At 40.9% G+C, this 17,964-nt stretch overlaps 2 protein-coding genes across 2 annotated transcripts in view; one reads left to right on the top strand and one right to left on the bottom strand.

Annotated features, from left to right (window-relative positions):
* plxnd1 (plexin D1) overlaps positions 1-17,964 on the bottom strand; it is a 218,689-nt gene that overhangs the window by 55,528 nt on the left and 145,197 nt on the right. Inside the window, exons 20-22 of the mRNA XM_034172730.1 lie at positions 10,009-10,123; positions 5,539-5,646; positions 120-232 (exon numbers count right to left, since the gene is read on the bottom strand). Of these exons, the coding sequence (XP_034028621.1) occupies positions 120-232; positions 5,539-5,646; positions 10,009-10,123 (336 nt within the window). The remainder of the gene's footprint in view (positions 1-119; positions 233-5,538; positions 5,647-10,008; positions 10,124-17,964) is intronic.
* Positions 14,106-15,027, top strand: LOC117512601 (RNA-binding protein PNO1-like). Its single transcript, XM_034172736.1, is given in 2 exon segments — positions 14,106-14,548; positions 14,550-15,027. Coding segments are annotated over 2 exon segments (735 nt in total). The 5' UTR covers positions 14,106-14,200; the 3' UTR covers positions 14,937-15,027.

Below are 17,964 nucleotides of genomic sequence, written 5' to 3'. Positions count from 1 at the left end.
ACACGCAGCAGGGGATGTGAAATGCAATATGTAGGAGTAAATGTGAAAATCCCATGGATAATAATTGGACTATTAGTTTGAATCCAAACCAGATAGCAGAGAAAAAGAAGCTTTCTCACCTTGGGGAAGAAGGTGCGTGTGACAAACTGTTTGTACTCCAAAAAGGGGATGCCCTGGCTGCGATTCAGCTCTTTGGTCAAGTCTGTCATGTCCGTCTGCAACTCTGCAAATCCTGGAATGAAGAAACACAGAAAGTCTCACTTGGCTTTGGATAAAAATGACTCTTTTGTAACCATGGTTGTCATATTTCTGGATCACAAAGAATAGTTTGTTGCTCAGAAAATTGAGCCAGACATCTCTTCGCTGGCTGAAATTTTATTAAACGCTGATTATTATCACTTTCTCTCTGTGTACGCTGGGATCTGGAACAATCTAGTGGAGTTCAGAGGGAGAAATTTTAGGTCAGACACAAGAGAAAAGCAATGATTGTATCATTTAATATCGCAGATCTGGTGTCGAGTCCCTGGTGAATACTAAATATTCTAAACACTGACGTGCTGATGACTCTGTCGCTCTTATTCTCTCTCTGCTGGTGTGTGCAATCCAGCACAGCGTGCACGCAAATATTTACCAAACAACAATGAAAGCGGACAAATCCAGTCTGAAGCCATCAGCCAAAAGATGTGTGCAGGCATAGGCTTACACGGTGTGAGAGCTGCACAAACCACATGTCCACACGCTTAACTAAATCAGAATGCTAATGTGTCCACTTTATGGAAAAACATGCGCTCAGATAATGAGACGCTGGAGATCCCTTTATGGAAAAGCTCTTGCTGTCACATGGTGAGAGACATATTTGGGTTACAACAGTAGTTACTGCAGTTATGTTGAAGAATAAAGGAATACTACACATGACAGATTTGGAGTGTAAATATATTTGATTATGCATAGAGGCGGCCTCAAACACCATCAGACACTTTATACCATCAAATACTGAGGTAATACAGTGACTGGACCCCTGGGGTACACTTCTCTGTGGGCCCTTAAAATACTGTTAAATGAAACAGGAAAATTAACAGGAAAATTACTGTTAAATGAACAGGAAAAAAAGCATTTATCACTACGTTATATACTTGAGAAATCTGTGAAAATATGTGTTTCACTGAAACATTTTGTCAGGAAGTGGTTCAAAACATTTTGGACACTTTTTAAATGTCATTTTAATCAACAAACACATTCCTGAGGTCTCTCAATTCCAATTAGAAACAGGGACAGCATTCTGTTTGTGTTAATACGAGCGAAGCGTCGCGCAGTGGTGCAAAGCTTGCACATGGTACACTGGGTCCCAAACAGGAAGTGACAAATTTTGAGTCCACAGGAAATGTCAAAAACTTCCTGGATCGACACTTCCTGGATTGACAGACGAGATTTCATGGAATCTCGCAGGAACTCAGTGGCAAGTTTATACTGAAACAGGAAGTGCCAAATTTTGAGTCCACAGGGAAACAAGAAATGTCAAATGTTGAACACTTCCTGGCATGGGTGGAGTTAGAGCAGAGGATTGCACTGGACTCCCCTAAAATTAAACTGGACACAGATGATTGACATGTACACTCAACAAAAATCTAAACGCAACACTTTTGGTTTTGCTCCCATTTTATATGAGATGTCACCTTATATTTTTGTTGAGTGTAACATGCAAAAAAAAAAAGAAAAGAAAAAAAAAGAGCTGCATTTTGAAATCGGTGACACATACTGACTCTTAGGTTCCTCCTGTACAGTAGCTGGTGCTGTATACCACAAAAAGTTCTAATCCACCTTAGTAGAAGAAGAACAATGTTTGCCTCAGATTTGAAATGAACATGTCATTTGAACCGTGGACTAATAATGACACCAAAGTTACACTGGTGAGTAAACGACTGTATTTTATGCCAGAAATGAGGTCCAGGTTGTTATAAGCGGCATTTCTCCTTTAGTTTGGGTTTCCTTATATATGCGTGCTTGTCCATTGATTTCAAACAAGCAGGCAACTGTTGATTCATGAGATATGACATTAAGTCACTCACGCTGAAAGAAATACAGGTAATTTACTCCTCCTGTGTTCTGTATAAAACCTGTGTAACCTCTTAATTTTGCTCTCTGAAGGACTTATTTTTAAATAACCTCTCAATTTTGCTGTCTGAGTTATCTTCCTTAACTCCAACTGAAAGCAATCTCCACAACCTAATATAAATTAATTGAAAATATAAAATCCAGCTTCCTGATAAAGTAATGTAGAGGAGGATTTTCTTATAAAGAAGACCTGAAAGTTCAGCTACAATTAGACAGACAGTACATTTGAGGTGAAAGCTTAGATTTCATGTTTTGGTGAAAGAAACTTTTGTATTTCTTCATAATTGATGTAAATAAAGTCCAAGACATATTCAGTGACTTGGAAATGTTCATGTTTCCATCCCCTGACTTGTCTAAAGAAAACTGGCAATAAAACTGATTATTTACAGATTTTATCAAGTTTTAGAGATTTGCTTTCAGTTTAAGTTTGACAAAGATAATTTTAGAAATTTTTATTCTTTATATATATATTTTTTGTATTTCTTGTATTTAAAATGGCATAAACAAATTAAAATGTGTGAAATTCCAAGTGTTCCAATACTTTTGGAGGGCACAGTATCCTAACCTTATGATGAGTGCAAAATGAGTGTGGTATTATTCCTGTTTTGTTTAAGAATGCTTAATTTTCACTGTTGCACTTTGTGTGAAATCGTAGTCATATCGGATATCATATTGATATGACAATATTGACATACGATAATTTGGCCATATTGTACAGCCCTACTGTCAACTAGCTGAAAACTTTGAGTAGTAATTTACATCTACATTAAAAAATGCTTAAAGTAGCAGGGGGTTAACAGGGCTGTAATTAGGGAAAGTTTTTATCCATGCTATTGCTCCCCTAAAGCATTTGCTAAAAAAAAAGTCTGAAGGACCCAAATGGTGAGAGGCTGAAGAGCTTCACTCATTCATGTCTGCGACGTATACATATTATATCTTAAAGCTACAGCATGTAGGATCAAGTGTCATCTAGTTGTGAGATTGCAGATTGCATTTTTCAGTTTTGGGATTAATGCCCCCTTGCCTTTTCCTGTGATAGACAATATGTATAAATCCCCATTCCATAAAAATGCGGGTTCTCCAACTTGGTAGCCTGCACGAGCAACCACTTATTCCTGTTTTCTGGCCGCGCTTCAAAATGCAAACTGAGTAAGTCATTCATTCATTCATTCTTTTTTTTATACCTGCTTACTACAGTCAACAAGGGTCACGGTTGGGGGATGTGGAGCCTATCACAGCAGTCACAGCATGAGAGGCAGGGTACACCCTGAACAGGACACCAGTCCACCGCTACGTATAGACACACAAACTCATCCACAGTAGTAAGGATACCCTATAAGTTACCAATTCACTGAACCTGTGTGTCTTTGGAAGTGGGAGAAACATGCAAACTCCACATAGAAAGGCCCTGGTGACCCTCATGCTGAGAAACAACAGCACTAACCACTAAGGAACTGTGTCACCCACTAACTATGTCCCTTTTGGAATACTATATCAACATGGCGGCCTCCCTGAGGGGGTCCAGTCCCATGTAGAAATAAAGGGCTAAGCTCATGAAAACACACTGAATCCTTGTTGCAAGCAATTAAGCACTAATGAATAAATGGTTATGAATTCTATATTCCATTTCTGCTAATAAACACACCTAAATCCTACATGTTGTAGCTTTAAGCCGCATTTTCACTTTCACGATTTGTACCCCAGAAGGACACAGTCTGGAACCATGACAAACAAGCGTGTGAAGTTGGTGGGTGCCAATGAATGTAATGAAGTGGGTGGTTTTATGACATAACACTAGTCTAGCATGCCCTATGCTTGTACCATGTTACATGCACAAAAGCAACCATAGCATGCCTGTAGTATAACTTTAGCAGCACTGTGGCACTTTCAGAAATCCTCTTGATGATGTTTCAACATGTGCGACAATGATATGAGCTCTATGAAAACAGAAAGGATAAGGGATTACCAAAGTATCTGAAAGATCGGAGTGGAAAAAGAAAAAAAATTGGAACCTGTACAAAATTAAGTAGTAGTAAAGTGCCTTTATTGGCATTGCACACACATATAGAACGGAATTTGTCGTCTGCATTTAACCCATCCTAATTTCAGTTAGACACAATCCAACCACTAGGGGCAGTGGGTCGCTATAGTCCGGTGCTCAGGGACCAACTTCAGACGTAGAGACGCTGCCTTGGTCAGTACCAGAGAAAGGAGCAAACCCTGAATAAGCATGTTTTTGATTGTGGGAGGAAATGGGAGCACTTGGGGGAAACCCACGCAGACACGTGGAGAACATGCAAACTCCACAGAGAAAGGGCGGGAAGTGATCCCATGACCTTCTTGCTGTGAAGCATTAGTGCTAACCACTAAGCCGCCGTGCCATCATGGCTGAACGAAGATCAGAGCATGAAGGAATATCCTGGATCACCACAGACACCCTGCCAGACCCACTAAGGTTTTCCAAGGTAAGGACAAGGTTTCAAACAGTGACCTTCTGGGATGAAGATCCCTAAAAATGAGAAGGGGGCTTTACTGATTATTTTGTTTGTTTGTTTTAATTATGTTCTTTGTGCTAGTGTTTGTATTACTGTGTGAGCTAACACAAGACTTTTGAGGAAAACATGGGATCCTATGTGACTTGGGGCCCCTGGTCTTCAGCCCGTGTATTGCTCCACCTCTGGATGCATAAAGACAACCTGCCCTCACCTTTGGTTTCAGGCAATTACCAAAAACCATAGCATTCCGATAACATCAGTTTTCCCAACATCCTTGGTCCCGCTGTCTTCTGCCTTCCTCCTCAGAGCAGCAGAACTATCCCTCACTTCCTGCACAGTCACCCTGAACTCAGCCACAAATCTATGTGTCCTCTGACTAAATAACCTCCACTCCCTCCCACACTTCAGCCTCTCCTCAGACTCGTGGCCCTGGCCCCCACGCTCCTATCGCTCTCTCCTTCCATTTCTCTTTCTCTATTCATCGGCCGCATCTCTGCCCTATAAATCTGGGTGCTCAGACACGGCGTGGCCTTCATACGGCTTTACTCTAAATGCCGCAGACCCGAACGTGCGTGTGCAGGCCTTGCTGACGGAGGACAGACTCGACACTGGGCTCTCACAATGTCTGTATGCGACTGATCATTTGTCAGACACCGTGTTTTACGAGTCACGCTTACATGGCACAAATCTGTCAACCACCGTATCTCCCTCCCACTGCACACGCTAGAAACATACTATGCACACACACACACACACACACACACACACACACACACACACACACAGAGAAAATAAATAAATGTGGTCGATAATTCTGTCGTCCCACAAGCTCTTTTTTCACATCCGTTGACACACACCATCAGTCAAATCCTAAAAAATTTTGATTGGAGTGTCCGTGTGTGTGCACGAGAGTGTGATTGCTTAAACACACCTTTACGGATCTCTTCTCTGATCTGAGACTCCATCTCTTCCATTTGGAGGAGTGTTTTCTGCCAGTAACGCTCTGCCCTTCGGCTCTTTGTGCAGTAGACAACAAGAGCTGTGAAAGATAGAGAGAAAACATCAATGTGGTTTAGTTTCAACCCAAAGACCGTTATCACGCTGTGGCAACCTTCACTAAATTATCACGTAACACCAACATGGACTCAGTGTTCACCGGCTGAGAGGAAAGGGTGAAGAAATGCAAAATAAGATAAAGACTGATGTCATTTTACTGGAATAACAGACACAAAATGTCCTTATTTGTAAAAGAGAAGGAAGAGAAGTTAGAAAGGTCAGAAGTTTGAGATGAAACTCAAATGCAGTGTCCTGTGTCACAAGACTGAAACACACACACACACACACACACACACACACACACACACACACACACACACACACACACACACACACACACACACACACACACACACACACACACACACACACACACACACACACACACACACAGAGAGAGAGAGACACACGAACCACAAAATGTTCAACTTGGTCAGATAAATGAAGAATAACATGCAATTTTAAAATCCCTCCGCTCTGTTTTATTGTTTCTTTTTACATAAAAAAAAAATCATAAATGTTTTTTGAGTAAAATCAAAAGCTATTTCAAGTCATTTTCAATGACCTGCCACCGTCCATCTTGCGTGAAACACACATTTTTGGAGTCACTGATGTGCCATACATGTACACACAATATGTACACGTACAGAACCTGCGCTGACCATCGATGTTAAATATTAAATTCATTTCACCAGAGGATGCAAATCAACAAGAACATTTTGACACATTTGTGTTGAATTGATGTATTGAGGCTCCATGTACGGCAGCAAAGCTCATGATGTTTTCCATTTGATATGGATATAATAATGCTTGAACACATGGATGTTGCAAAGGTTTTGAAAAGTTCCAGAGCAGTGTTTCAAGTTAGTCATCACGAAATTGGCAGTGAGAAGTTTTGATACCATACCCAGCCACACATTCCATCCAGTCTTTAATTCTAGTTTTACTTCTGTGATATCGGTCCATGTAGTGGGCATCACGTTTTTTCCCCCAATGTTGCTAGTTAAAGTTACAAACTAGGTACAACCCAGGCACAAACAAGCATACAACACGCTAAGTGTTCAGGACCAGATACCAAAACCATGTTTCATGTTCTTTTAATGGAAATTTATGTATGCATCTTCAATACAGTTCTGCTTTTATCTAATCATTCCAAAACACTCTCATCTGTGTGTGCATCTGTGTATACACAACATGCAATAATAAATAAAGGACACAGGATATTGCACATATGAAGATGCTACAAGGATAAAGTTGTTACCAGATGCTACAGTGTATTTTATATCCTACATTCTATATTGCACAGTCCTTTCTATCAATTCGTATTCAACTGTCTTATGGCAGTTAGGTAAAAGCTGTCCCTGAATCTGCATGTTTTGCAACTCAGGCTATGGTACTGTCTACCTGAGGGCAGGAGGGAAAACAAATTGTTAAAGGGATGTGAAGTATCCCTGATTATACTTCTTGACCTGGACTAGCAGCGCTGTTCTGCCAGTTCACCAACAGTTGGCAGCCTGACCCTAATAATCTTCTTTGCTGCCTTCATGACCCTCCCCAATGCCTTCCTGTCTGCAAGGCTGCTCCTTTCATGCCACAGAGAAATACTACTACAAGGTACATCATGTTTGGCAAAATTCCCAGGAGTGTTATTGTTCTGGGATAGCATTTGTTTCTGATTCATCACTAAAATGTGGATGCCAATTTTATCTGATGTCTGATAATAAAGTCATGAACAGTCATCTTTATTGATGTGATAGAGGACTACAGTTTCTTTTATTTATTTATTTTGGCATCCTGAATGAGTTGTCACTGTGTTCTTGGAGGAATTCTGGATGGTTGACCACATGTGGGAAGGTTATTATTCTCCATTTGGGAAAAAAAAATGGATGCCACTGTAGTTCTTTAGTCTTTAGGCTCCTCTCCTGTGGAACCAGCTCCCAATTCAGATCAGGGAGACAGACACCCTCTCTACTTTTAAGATTAGACTTAAAACTTTCCTTTTTGCTAAAGCTTATAGTTAGGGCTGGATCAGGTGACCCTGAACCATCCCTTAGTTATGCTGCTATAGACATAGACTGCTGGGGGGTTCCCATGATGCACTGTTTCTTTCTCTTTTTGCTCTGTATGCACCACTCTGCATTTAATCATTAGTGATCGATCTCTGCTGCCCTCCACAGCATGTCTTTTTCGTGGTTCTCTCCCTCAGCCCCAACCAGTCCCAGCAGAAGACTGCCCCTCCCTGAGCCTGGTTCTGCTGGAGGTTTCTTCCTGTTAAAAGGGAGTTTTTCCTTCCCACTGTAGCCAAGTGCTTGCTCACAGGGGGTCGTTTTGACCGTTGGGGTTTTACATAATTATTGTATGGCCTTGCCTTACAATATAAAGCGCCTTGGGGCAACTGTTTGTTGTGATTTGGCGCTATATAAAAAAATTGATTGATTGATTATACCCCCATCACACATACGCCGATTGAGGCCGAATTGTGTCAGAATGACACATCCGGCCATAAACAGGAAATACTGACTTGCAGTCTGAAGACCAAAGGACAGCAGTCTGTGAGCATCTACCTATTTGGTCCCATTAGCTCCGCTGTCCCAAGTGTGTTGCAGATGTTCAAAACACTCTTGGCGCCATTGAGATGGAACGCACATCTGACGGGGGTCTATATGCAGTTTTTGTATCATGTTATCGCAGTCTACATATTCTGACAGCATCAAAACAGCATCTTAAATGATCTGATTGTGGTTGATTGAGCTCTGAGATCAACCGGTCACGGCAAAGCCTGCCGGCATGTTGTGAGATGTTCCACTCCACGGGACTGTGAACTGTGCACAATCAAACCGAAAGTACCGTGTGCCGCTGCACCTCTCTGTGGTCTCAGGCGCAGTGCACGTCAGGCACGGAGCTGAACGGATCTCATCGCTGTAATATGCATATTATTACCTGATCACCATCTAAAATCTGTAGAAGGTGTGACATGGAACTGTACCCCAGGCCGTGACAACGTTATTAAAAATGAAACTCACCTCTAGCACGGAACCACGATCGTTTCACAGCCCAGTGCGCACAGGAACCAAACCGCAGCCTGTGGTGAAAAGCCTCATCCCAGCTGCAAAAATTAAATCCCATGTGATATTCCAACCAACATCACAGTGTACAGAGTTGTGTTGTGCTCCTGAAGTGAGCAAAAAAGAAAAAAGAAATTAAAGTTCACTGGAAAGGCTGCGTCTGACTGCCAGCAACCTTTCAGCAAAGGTATCCAATGGCTCTCGCACACGTGCAGTGGCTCATGCAGGCATTATGAACACACACACACACACACACACACACACACACACACACACACACACACACACACACACACACACACACACACACACACACACACACACACACACACAGCTGAGTGATAATTTCAGCCCTACGTTGTGCACTCGTGTGCATGTGCGTGTGAGGAACACAGCGCTGCCTCCCACTCCGGTCCCGTGTTTGCCATCCAGACATCATCGGGCAGTCATTGGACATCAGGCAGTCTTCAGCGCCTTTTATGGCCGTCTGTGTCATCTACCTGTTGTCTACATGCGCTTGTTGTCTGGATGCTATCGTGCAGGTGTGGACGAGGTAATCTGGATGCGTTCTGACACTGCTGACCATGCCTCTTTTCCTCCTGACTGTGTCCGATGATGGTAATATTTGCTGTTTCAGCCTGGTTCCTGTACATTCTTGCTATGTGTGACTGGGGCTTTAGAAGCAGCTTCTTCTGGAGTTTATTTTGACTTTTGTATTTTGCGCTGCTGTGTGAGAACCTTTGGCGAACATCATGTGACTGAAACAGTTCTGTTTAAGTGATGATTTGATTGAATAGTACCTGACAAGTCTAGCTGAACACAGTTATCACTGTAGGCAAATACTTTTACAAACAGGTCTGTTTCAGCTCTCGAAATAAAATGAGGAAAAATGAGAATTAAAAAAATGAGAATAAGAGACTCAAATAATAAAAATCAGGAGGGGAAAATACATTGTTACTGTGGAAAATGTAAAAGCCTGTGAATAGAACATATGTCGAGCTGTAGAATGTTTTGTGAGAAGGGGATAGTTCAACAGTGAGGCAACAACGTGATGGAAAAAAGAAAGTTTTGAGAATGTCTGACATTAAAAAATTATTCACACAAGCACTTTGAACCCATTCATCTTCTGAGCACACACACAAACAGTTCAAACAGTGCAGTCTTTATGTCCCTGTATGGAGGAAGGATGAGCCAAATGTGGGAAACCATGACCCCAAAATCCGTTTTATCTGTTCCACATCTGTGACATCCATCATCTGTACATGTACACAACAACCTACCCACAGTGCACAGCAGCAGCAGCACACAGCACACCACAATGGATACCACAATGGCCAGCTCACTGCCGCCGAGCTGCACTTTGGCTATTGTGTGCCGAAAATTTCCCACTTGCACCTAAAACAGAGAGAGAAAAACAGACAGCAAGGAAATTAATAGGCCAACGCAGGCGGTGCATTTAATATTCATTAACTATAAAAGCCAAATCCATCACCCACAGAATTCTCACTCACTCACTCACTCACTCACTCACTCACTCACTCACTCACTCACTCACTCACTCACTCATCTTCAACCGCTTACTCCAATTAAGGGTCACGGGAGGGCTGCAGCCTAACCCAGCAGTCATAGGGTGTGAGGCGGGGTACACCCTGGACAATTTAAATTTACAGACAATTTAAAGATTCCAGTTCACCTAACCTGCATGTCTTTGGATGTGGGAGGAAGGAACCTGGAGGGAACCCACACAAACATGGGGAGAACATGCAAACTTCACAAAGAAAGGCCACAGGTGCTCAGCAAATTTTGCACAGTAAAATATACTCTGCCAGGATAACATTTGGTCCCAGTCCAAATAGAGTTAAATATACTCCATCACAGTGCTAAATCAATTCTATCACAGGGTAAAATCAACTCTATCATGCTGAGAATGACTCTTATTGGAGTTGAAAACCTGGTTTGACAAGACGGTAAAGCTGATTTCACTCTATAATAGAGTGTATTTAACCGTATTTAGACTAGGGCCAAATGTTATCCTGATGGAGTATATTTTACTCTGCAAATTTTACTGTGTGGGAATCAATCCCATGACATTCAGCATGTCATGGGATTGAATGGGGCACTGTGCTGCCCCATTCAGGGGCAGCACAGTGCTAACCACTAAGCCACTGTGCTGCCCCTGACAGAATTCTTTAACTAGATAATAGATAGATAAGGGCTATGGAAATGTGACATATGATGACCTCAGTGACCTTGACCTTCATCCAAATGATTGACCTCTGAATGACCTTGCCAGGGCAGTTCTGGAAACCAACTGACTTTAGTTGACTTTCCTAGACAGGTGCAACATCCGGTTGGGCTGTTCTCAGTGAAACCTGGCATTCCTCAGGGGTGTGTTCTGGCTCCTACACTGTGCATGGACTGCGTGTTGGGTAGGGTCATGGAAGCCAGTGACTTGGGTGCCTGTCTTGGCGAGGAAAGCTTTACTGACCTTGACTTCACAGACGATGGTGTGATCTTTGCAAAATCAATGGATACTCTGATTACAGCACTTGAGAAGCTGAGTGAGGAATCTTAGTGTCTGGGTTTGCGATTTTAAAATAATCGAATAGTAGCTTTGGTCCGAGGGCATTTTTTGGACAGTTCACTCGCCTAGCATAAATGTTTTATTATTGCTGTTAACAGCTCTCCCTGCATCCCACAATCAAGTTTTATGTCTCTTTTTTTTCCAGGATAACCTGTGCTTTCAGAATATATATGCTTTTGTTGTGTTTTATAAGTGTAATAAAGGTTTACAAACAAAAAGAAGAAAGAAAAAAGTAAAGCGAAAAATAATTTTCCACACACATTTATTCAAAACACACAGCAAACTATAATAAACAACTGTTTTGACACTTTATAAAGGTAATTTGAGGTCTTGTGTGAAAGACTGTACAACAAAAAGGTTCAAACAATAAACACAAATGCACATTTTGAACAATATATACAATATGGTCTATGCATTTTTTTGTCTTCATGGTAAAAGCAACAGAGTTATCCAGTGACATTCACATGCAAACTCGTGGAGCAATCCTGATAGTTACACGCTCTTTGTTTGAGCACTTGAGATTGTCATCAGAGACTCTCCGTCTACTCCGTCTGCTTTCAGTGATCGCTGTGCGTAATGGCGCAGGGTGCATTTGGAGCCCAATAGTATGTACTCATTGGAGCACCCAGGGGGCTATTCAAACAGGCCAACTAGTAACACATCACTCCTGAAAACGATCTTTGGCTTTTCACGTGAGGTGAATCTGCCCTACGATTTGATTTTGGAAAACCATGTGACGGTGAACCAATTCCGATTGGACACTCACATTGCGCATGTCATCACACAGCTTCTATGAGGAGTACAAAGATGGCCGATGGCTGGCTCGAAAGTCCGCAGAGTTAACTTTTCAGCAAAAAAAGAGTAAGTTTCTATCTCATATCATTAAAAAGTTATTTATAATTTAGTAAAGCTTGGTCTTAGCTGTCGTACACGACGGCGTCGGCCCCAAAGGGTTAATAAAGAAAATCAAAGACAGTAACATACTCATTGTAAACCCACTTTGGTTTGTCCAACCATATCCAGAATCATTCCTTGCTGTAATCTTGGAGATTAAATCTTTCACTACATTTTAGTAAAGTTTCTCACTATTAACCTGCAGTTTTTGTAGAAGGCCCAGAGTTAATCATATTGGATCTGAATGAATCAAATTATGAACACAATGTGAGATTTATGATGCATTTTGAAAGAATCAATGCACCCAATGAACCTAGCTGCTGTTAGGTTCAATCAGTACACCCATAGAAAAGACAGCAACACTATTTTATAGCAAGGGACCTGCACGATGCTCTGCACGTATGCATGGACACAGGTGCAGACACAAATGACACACACTGCAGATTTGAAAAATGGCAGCATACTGGAGAAGTCACCCAGTTCATAGTAACCCAGATGTGACAAGTAAGGACTTTCACTTCTGCCTTGTGATTAGTCAGCAGGCTCTCTATGGCCCCTTCTAACATTTTTCCTGCTACTTACCCAACAGACTTCATAAAAAGAGCCTCTGATAAAAAGCTTCCAATCCTCACACCAAATCCTTCTTACACTGGTCTTATTCTGAGGGGGAAACCAGCTCACTGGGCCCACTCCCTCCATCTCTTTTTCTGGTCCACACATTTATTTACCCAGCACAGCGAGAGAAAGCCTTCTTCCAGACACTGCACCAACTCGGCCGGGTGTAATGGAGGGGAAAATGTATTGTTCCTTGTTCCTGTTTCACTGAAGCTATGAAAACACTGCTTCCACCATCTACTTGTGCGGCTCAGCTCCACTTTAGAGCCAAGCAGAATACCTGATTGCAAAAAACAGATCCATGGCTGCAAGTAAGTGAAGAAACGCAACCGGCTATAAGCTGTACGCCATCTATGCATTTATTCAAATGAGCCGACGCCAAGGGAGGTAGTAACCCCTGCTGTATTTATGCCCCTGTCTCTAGCGTGCACAAATCATATTTACCGTGCATGTGCAAGAGGGGGATTCGGGCAGCCACTTGTGTTATGACATCTCATTTGACCCTCGCCCTGCCTTTATGACTTTGCTAATTGACTGTTTATTTTCAGACCTCCTGAGAGACAGATGGAGGTAGTGGCGGTGGTGTGGGGCGGGGAGGGGGGGTGATAAAGTGCACCACAGGTAAACAGAGAGAGAGAGAGAGAGCGAGAGAGAGAGAGAAAACAAGAGCTTGTTTCTTTGACAAATTGAGGGAAATATTCTTACAGGATTACAACGAATAGTGCTTTTAAGTCTGTCATATAAATATAGATGACAGTGTTTCCACTAATAAAGCCCCAACAACAACAACAGATGTGAAAGCTTGTGGGATTTTACCTCATTTGTGTGCTGCTCAACTACATCTTAATCAAGACCTTTAATTGTGATGGAGAGAACGTGGATACCAAGCAAACAAAGCAGCAGTAATTAGAGAGCATAACTCCATCACAGGCTAACAGGCTACTGGGACTGTGAAGTAATGAAGCAGAAGGGTGCAAGCCTAGCTCTGAAATGCTGTCTCTCAATAACATCTTAAATAAAGTGTATGTGTGTGTGCACGCAAAAGTTAGAGTAGATTTAGGCCCTGTGTTCATACAGTTTTGGGTTTTTTATTCGGCACCGTTCTCAATGAGAACACAGTATATTGCTCCACATGCTGATTCCATAAAAAAATGATTAATTGATTAATTTAAAAAAATGCTGTTGCTGTCTGTTTTTGAGAGTGGTCCACTCCAAACTTTTCAGAAAGCTGCCGTGACGTCATTGCAGTGGCTTTTCAGGCAACTGGGCAGAGACGTTCATTTTTGCTGATTTGCTGATATATCTGTTCATGCCTCCCAGTAGGCGCAGCGTTTGTCATATTTTTGGCTTTTTAAGTTGCTTAAAAGCTTAATTTTGGCATGGAAACAGATACAAATTCAGCCCCCGACACTGCTGTGGGCACAACTGAAACAGATGATTTCGTGAAGGTAAAGTCTAAAAAGAGTCAGAAGTGAAAATGTGACGGAGTGGACATGGAGACGGAAGATTCTGGAGCCAGCAAGAGGCCGCAGTTTGTGCCGATTTCAGGCGATAAAATAAAGGGACCCGATGAGGTGCGTAAAATCCCAGTTCCAGCTCACAGATACACCCCGCTGAAGGAAAACTGGACAAAGATTTTCACACCAATTGTTGAGGTCCTCCACCTTCAAATCAGGTTCAACCTCAAAATGAGAAACGTTGAAATCAGAACATGTAAACATGTAGATGCAGGACATCAGCTCCCTGACAAAAGCAGCAGATTTTGTTAAAGCATTTGTGTTAGGATTCAAAGTTGAAGATGCCCTCGCTCTCATCAGATTGGACGAGCTTTTCCTGGAAAGCTTTGATGTTACGGACGTGAAACCTCTGAAAGGAGACCACTTGTACAGAGCCGTCGGCAGAATAGCGGGTAAAGGAGGAAAAACCAAATTCACGATTGAAAATGTCACAAAGACTCAAATAGTTTTCGCAGATACAAAAATTCACATTTTAGGCTCCTTCCAGAATATCAAGATGGCTCGAACAGCAATCTGTAATCTGATTTTAGGAAGTCCACCTTCAAAGGTTTACGGAAACATCAGGATGGTTGCCAGCAGGGCAGCGGAGAGATTCTAAAAACTGACTGGCTGCTGTTTACCTTCATCCTTTCATGCTACTCTGTCGGTTACTCAGATTTCTGTGTAATAAGCTTGTGACGGGGAAAAAATGTGAGACATCCACAAACGCTGTGCCGGTATCTGGAAATATGACTGTCACTCAAAATCTATCACAATAGAAACACAAAAACTTATCTGTGATAGCAGATTTCACAGATGCTTGGATCTTGCTGAGGGTGAGTACTTTTCATCAATGTATTATAAGTTAGTCATTAGCTGTTTATTGTTGTCAACAAAACAAATCCCATGCCCAGGCTTTATCTCCCACTGAAAAGGCTGAAACTGCTGGGATGAAGCATTCGTAGGTGCTCTCTCAGTGCTTTTCTGTCAGCCCTCCCCTACTAAAATACACACTAAAACACAAAAATATCAATACAAATTAGAATGGGCACTCAGTGCAACACCCACCCATGCTTTACAATATGTTTGGCAAGGATTCATGCAAATTATTTCTTTGTGACATTATATATGGTTCTTTGTGGTCTTGACATTTCATCAATTCTATTCAAAATGGAACCACTTTGTGTTTGATTAACATACAACACTTCCATCATGTTTAATCAATATTGGTTCCAAATGGAGTTACACAGTTATGACCTTGTGTTTGACCTTTTAAGGTCACTTAAGGTTAATGGTTATGTGATCAAGAGAAAGTTGATATGTGATTTCATATTAGTGTTTCATGTAAATTATATTTCCTCAGAATATTCACGCTAGACATTCCTTATTGGGCCCAAATTTTGACCTTGTCCTATGACCTTGACTTTTAAGAGATTTTTCTCAACATCAAATCACTTTGTCCGTGGCTAAGTGTCATTCATTCCAATCACTTTGGTTATAATTGCTTACAAACGCTTCAAATTATTTTGTTCACACATGAACAGGCTGACAGGGCCAAAAACATTACCTCTGCATGCACTACAGCTGCTCACAGGGGTAACTGATGTTAAAAATCTCTTTGTCAGGTTTGGGGATTTATTTTTGAAGTGTAGTGCCGGCTCACTGACAACACAAAGACAGTTGCGGATGATGACTCATTAAGAAAAACATTCTAAAAACACAAATAAGTACAGTAAGCCAATTAAAAATCTAACATGTCCTGTTTACTTTGAAAAAGAAAAAAAAAAACCCAGATTGCCTTGTTTTTCCCAAGTATAATTAGAAGTAAATCCTAAGTTAATTCATCATTTATATATATATATATATATATATATATATATATATATGGCTTATCGTTATTTTAAAAAAGGTTTTGTGAAAACTGTGCTTAAACCGTTGCAGAGTTCTGTTTAACCATCCTGTCAAAAAAACCCATATACCATTAATCTAATATGCTGATGTTATTTGAATCGATTTCTTTAACTTTTCAACTTTACTGACCTTTTCCAAGTAATCTCAACATGTTGAAAGTGACTGTGTATTCATATTCTGTCACACTGCCTTTGTAGATACTGGGTTGTGTAACACACACTTCCACCACAATTTTATCAATGTATCACCTTTTGCTATTGGCTGAGTTATTGACAAAATGATCAACAAGGTCCGATGTGTCATACATAAAAAAGGTATTCTGGATATGGATAATTATTTAATTTGCTAAAGTATTTTTCTTAAAGAAACAACAAATATTTTGATTTCAATTTAGGGAAACATTTCATAATCAAGTTTTGCATCTAATCATCGCTGACTCAGATGAACTGGGTGATTTATATAAGTGATTTACGTAAGCCATAGATGTCAGTTTCACTGATTAACACCACTTTGAGCAGATGGAATCAGCAAATCAGTGCAATCACCTGGTGGAGTGGGTGGTTGCAAAGAAAACCTGCACCCTCTCGACCCTTTCTTTCTAGAATCACCTTGACACCTCTGACCTAAGCACATGGTGCTGGTGTCATAGGCAGAAGTAGTTATGTAGTTATAAATATTTAAAAAGATAAAGAGCAAAAACAAATGTTTTACTGTTATGCTGTGGTGCATAGTAGTGGGGCGGCGGCGGCTGTGCGGGGGGGGGGTGGTGTGTGGAGTGTTCTGTAATTCAAAAAATGCTGGGAATGAATTCAAATTAACCACATATCCATAAAAACTTCAATTTTGCAATATTATGTTGTATTTAGAGTTGGTTTTCCTTGGCTACTAGCATATATGTGAAAATTGCAGATATGTGTTTTTTTGCTTTTTGCCTAAATAACACACCGAGAGAGTTTATTATTTATTATCAAAATCATGTAGACCATTATGTGGCCAAACTGAATGCATGCATTCACTTACTTTTAAGATTTTAAAGAAAACTTGCTACTTGATTGACCATAAACAATACTAAATGATCGTATGACGACTGCCACTGCCACAGTTCTCCATCTATTATATTGTTTGCATCATTGTAAGTCACATGTGGCTGTGTTTAACCAGCATTCTCTTAACAATTTGTCAATACCATAAACAAGATACCATATTTTTTGTCTTCAGGCAGATCACACAACATCATACTAGCTTCACCGCATAACTGACATTGACATGGACAGACCAAACAAAGCAGTCACTTAGTGTATTAGTGTATTCAACCTTTACTCTTTATCATTTTATTTTTCAAAACGTGAGTTGAATTATTTCATTTCATTCCTTTTTGGACATCTTTCAAGTTGATTGTTGAATACCATGGAGAGCAAGAGAACCAGAAAAGGCCCATTAGGCAAGACCAAGGACAGATTGACAGTGACACTGGCAGATTCTCATTTTTCCATTGAGAAACTTTCCTTACATTAGATCTAATGGCTGAATGAGAACAGCCTTATGTGTGTCAGACATATAAGGATGCATATTGAAAGTTCTCTAGAAAATAATGATTTGAGCATAACTGGGTATTTCACAAAATGTCAGTAGCTGCAGGCAGCAAAATTACAGAAAAAAATATTTATATATCTTCTTTTTCTACAATAAAGTTTAAATTTAAACTCATTACCAGGTGTTTTTCCTCCAAAAAGGCA

This window comes from Thalassophryne amazonica, chromosome 6 (genome assembly GCF_902500255.1).
Source record: "Thalassophryne amazonica chromosome 6, fThaAma1.1, whole genome shotgun sequence".
Lineage (NCBI taxonomy): Eukaryota > Metazoa > Chordata > Actinopteri > Batrachoidiformes > Batrachoididae > Thalassophryne > Thalassophryne amazonica.
The sequence above is the reverse complement of the archived record's forward strand: the minus strand, read 5'-3'. Positions and strand labels throughout refer to the sequence as shown.